This window comes from Asparagus officinalis, chromosome 4 (genome assembly GCF_001876935.1).
Source record: "Asparagus officinalis chromosome 4, Aspof.V1, whole genome shotgun sequence".
Taxonomy (NCBI): Eukaryota; Viridiplantae; Streptophyta; class Magnoliopsida; order Asparagales; family Asparagaceae; genus Asparagus; species Asparagus officinalis.
In genome coordinates, this window is record NC_033797.1 from 91,626,636 (window position 1) to 91,629,488 (window position 2,853).

A 2,853-nucleotide genomic window follows, 5' to 3' on the forward strand; every position below is an offset into this window, starting at 1 on the left:
TTTTGAGCCCTTCTTCTTCCACGGACTCTTTTGTCATACGAGCAAAGCCATTCTTGAGGTATATCGAAAACGCCCAAACCACCAACGCTAGAAACATCAAGCAAAAAGATAGCTCCATTGCAGTAAATATCCCAAGAGGCCCCTTAACAATCACCGGCTTCCTCCATGAATCAAGACCACTACGACTCAATTTACCACTGCATTAATCAAAGTAAAATTAAATATTTTTTTAATCACCATCACAATATTGCTCATCATATATATATATATATATATAATATATATATATATATATATATATATATATATTAAGGAAGAAAACTTACTGTTGAACGACTTATTATCATTCCTCTTCTTTAACAAGTCTAGGTAAACGCATCCAACACAGAAATTAGTAGTAGTACCGGAACAGTGTATATCAACATATTGTCCTGCAACAAAAACATAGATATCAAGAAATAAAAGCATGGAAAATATCCCCGCGTGGTGTGGGGGTGGGGGGGGGGGGGGGGTGCGGGGTCGTCCAAGAACTGGATTAGGTCTGTGACCTTGTCGACCAAAGTACGTAGAATTTGTTGCAGCGCGGAGTTTTGGAGTCCATTTGTTTCGATAAGTGTTGGTCGGCAACATGACCCAAATCATAAGCCATCCTAAAAACACTATAAAGAGAAATATTTTTATTGATTTTAAGATCACTAGCGAAGGAAAAAGATTTCCAGTAGCCATTTTCCCCCTTTCCGTGTCTCTCTCTTGTTGGGGGGCCGTTTGCTCATGTTGCAATCAATGATCGAATGTTTTCTATTTATAGGAAGGAATGATCTGTATGCATTAGGGAATGAAGGGACGCAAGACGAAGGTTCACGTCCTTTTAAAATTGTAGTATGTTACTATTATGGAGTCCATTTCGACTGGGGTCTCCACTATTCTCTTTTATTTATTGAAAAAATATATATATCCCACTTTGGAAGTTATTTGTTAATTTATGTACAAACATAACGTAAATTTGTTGGTATGTCCTTTTATTCTCATGTTCCAAAACTCAGAAAGTTGTTATTAATTATTAGAAAAATTCCTCAAGGACCTAAAATATGGGACCAATAGGGGGGACAAGTGAGGTGTCCCCCTCCTATTGGATAATGAGTTAGTCATCATTAAGGGGGACACCTCACTTGTCCCCCTTATTGGTCCCAAATTTTGGGTCTCTGTAGCAAACCCCTAATTATTATATATAAGAAAGGCACAATATTTTGTTATGAATATCAAAAGATATAGTTCTACAAATATGTACAGAAAATATGGTAATGCTCCTAAATATTCAAGGGGCCCCTTGCCAAATAAAATTAATGATTATTTGAATCTCAATTTTATTGTTCCTTACTATCACGTTGTACCAAAGTGGCAAAAAATAATTCCAAGATTTGAAACGAGAAGGAAACTAGACATATATAATTAATTAAGACTTAAAGTTTGCGGCGTATATGGAAAGAAATATTTCTCAAAAGGCGGGTATATACATAACTTTCCTATTGTTTCCCTTTTAGCCAGTGGGGTTGTGATCTTTTCTTAACAGCTCCCAGCAAATTGAGGGGCCAAAGATGAGGAGGATTGAATCTCTCGGGCCTTCGATTGACACGTGTGCGAGAACGCTGGTGTCCGTCGAGCACGTGCTATCTTTGCCACGGAACGGAGGGGCACATGGGGTACATACACCCAGCTTATTTATTGATTTGCATTTTTCACATACAGGGGATAAAACCGTACTAAAAAAAACAGTTATTCTATAGAGTGACACTCTATAAGAGATCAGAAAGATAGAGAGAAATGAATGAGGAGAGGATCCCAATGCAAATCAGGGGACCCCCCTCCTCATTCATTTCTCTCTCTCCTCTCTTATAGAGTGCCCATGGGCACTCTATAGAGAAACCGTTAAAAAAAATCAAGGAACGACGATCGATGCTCAACTGATTTGGATACTTGTTTATTTTCTCCATGTGTTTTTTAGAAATAGTTGGAGTAATAACTATATTTTCACTATCATATTTGTAGGCATCGAAAATTGTCTATAGGTCTCCGTGAGCAGCTCAAAGCTAAGAAGAGATGAGGAACGTCACTACCCAAGTCACAGAATCTTGATTGACGTCGATGAATGCTTGAAGTGAATCGACGAACTACGTGAAGTAACGGAATTTCGGAATAACGAGGATACAGACTGATCAGGAGCCCCGCGTCGCTTACAAAAAGGGAAAACGCCTCTCGTATCTCAGTTTATTCCACAATGACCCAATCATCGGAGCTTATAGATCTCCTCACCGGCTTTTCAATGCACTCTGAATCACTCAAATCCGAGTTCGGACAAAGAAGTTACGGCAGAAACGGATAAATATACAAAACGGAACGTCTCAGCCTGAGTTGAGACACCCCGAGGTGTCTCGGCCTCGCTGAGACACCCTGGGGTGTCTCCAGGCCTAAAGACAGCCCGTGGTGCTATTTCAACCACCCGAACTCCCCCGAGCCTATAAATACAGGCCTCCGGCCCTCATTTTTCAGATCTGGAATTTTGGAGAATTAGCGAAACTCTGTCGGATTGAAGATTGATCGAGTTCCTCAAAGCTAAAGAGGGAGATTCTTCAGATCTGCACCACCCACGTCCGATCCTTAGGATTATCCCGTTGCGATAATCCTAAGAAGAGCAATTATCTCGCCGTTGCCGAGATAAGCGCTTCTGCTTCTAGATTCCTTCGCGAATCGACGGAGTTCTAGATCTGATCTGATTGTCAGGTAATCCACGGATATCGACGTCCCCGTCACCAGCTAAAGACCCACGCAAGCAAGAAACGACGAACGGATCTTGCG

General features: G+C 40.6%; 1 protein-coding gene across 1 annotated transcript in view; it reads right to left on the reverse strand.

The window, feature by feature from the left end:
- Window positions 1-726, reverse strand: part of LOC109839037 (ferric reduction oxidase 2-like) — an 11,812-nt gene extending 11,086 nt beyond the window's left edge. The window contains 4 exon segments of the mRNA XM_020407468.1: window positions 40-197; window positions 323-384; window positions 387-431; window positions 532-726. Of these exon segments, the coding sequence (XP_020263057.1) occupies window positions 40-197; window positions 323-384; window positions 387-431; window positions 532-726 (460 nt within the window).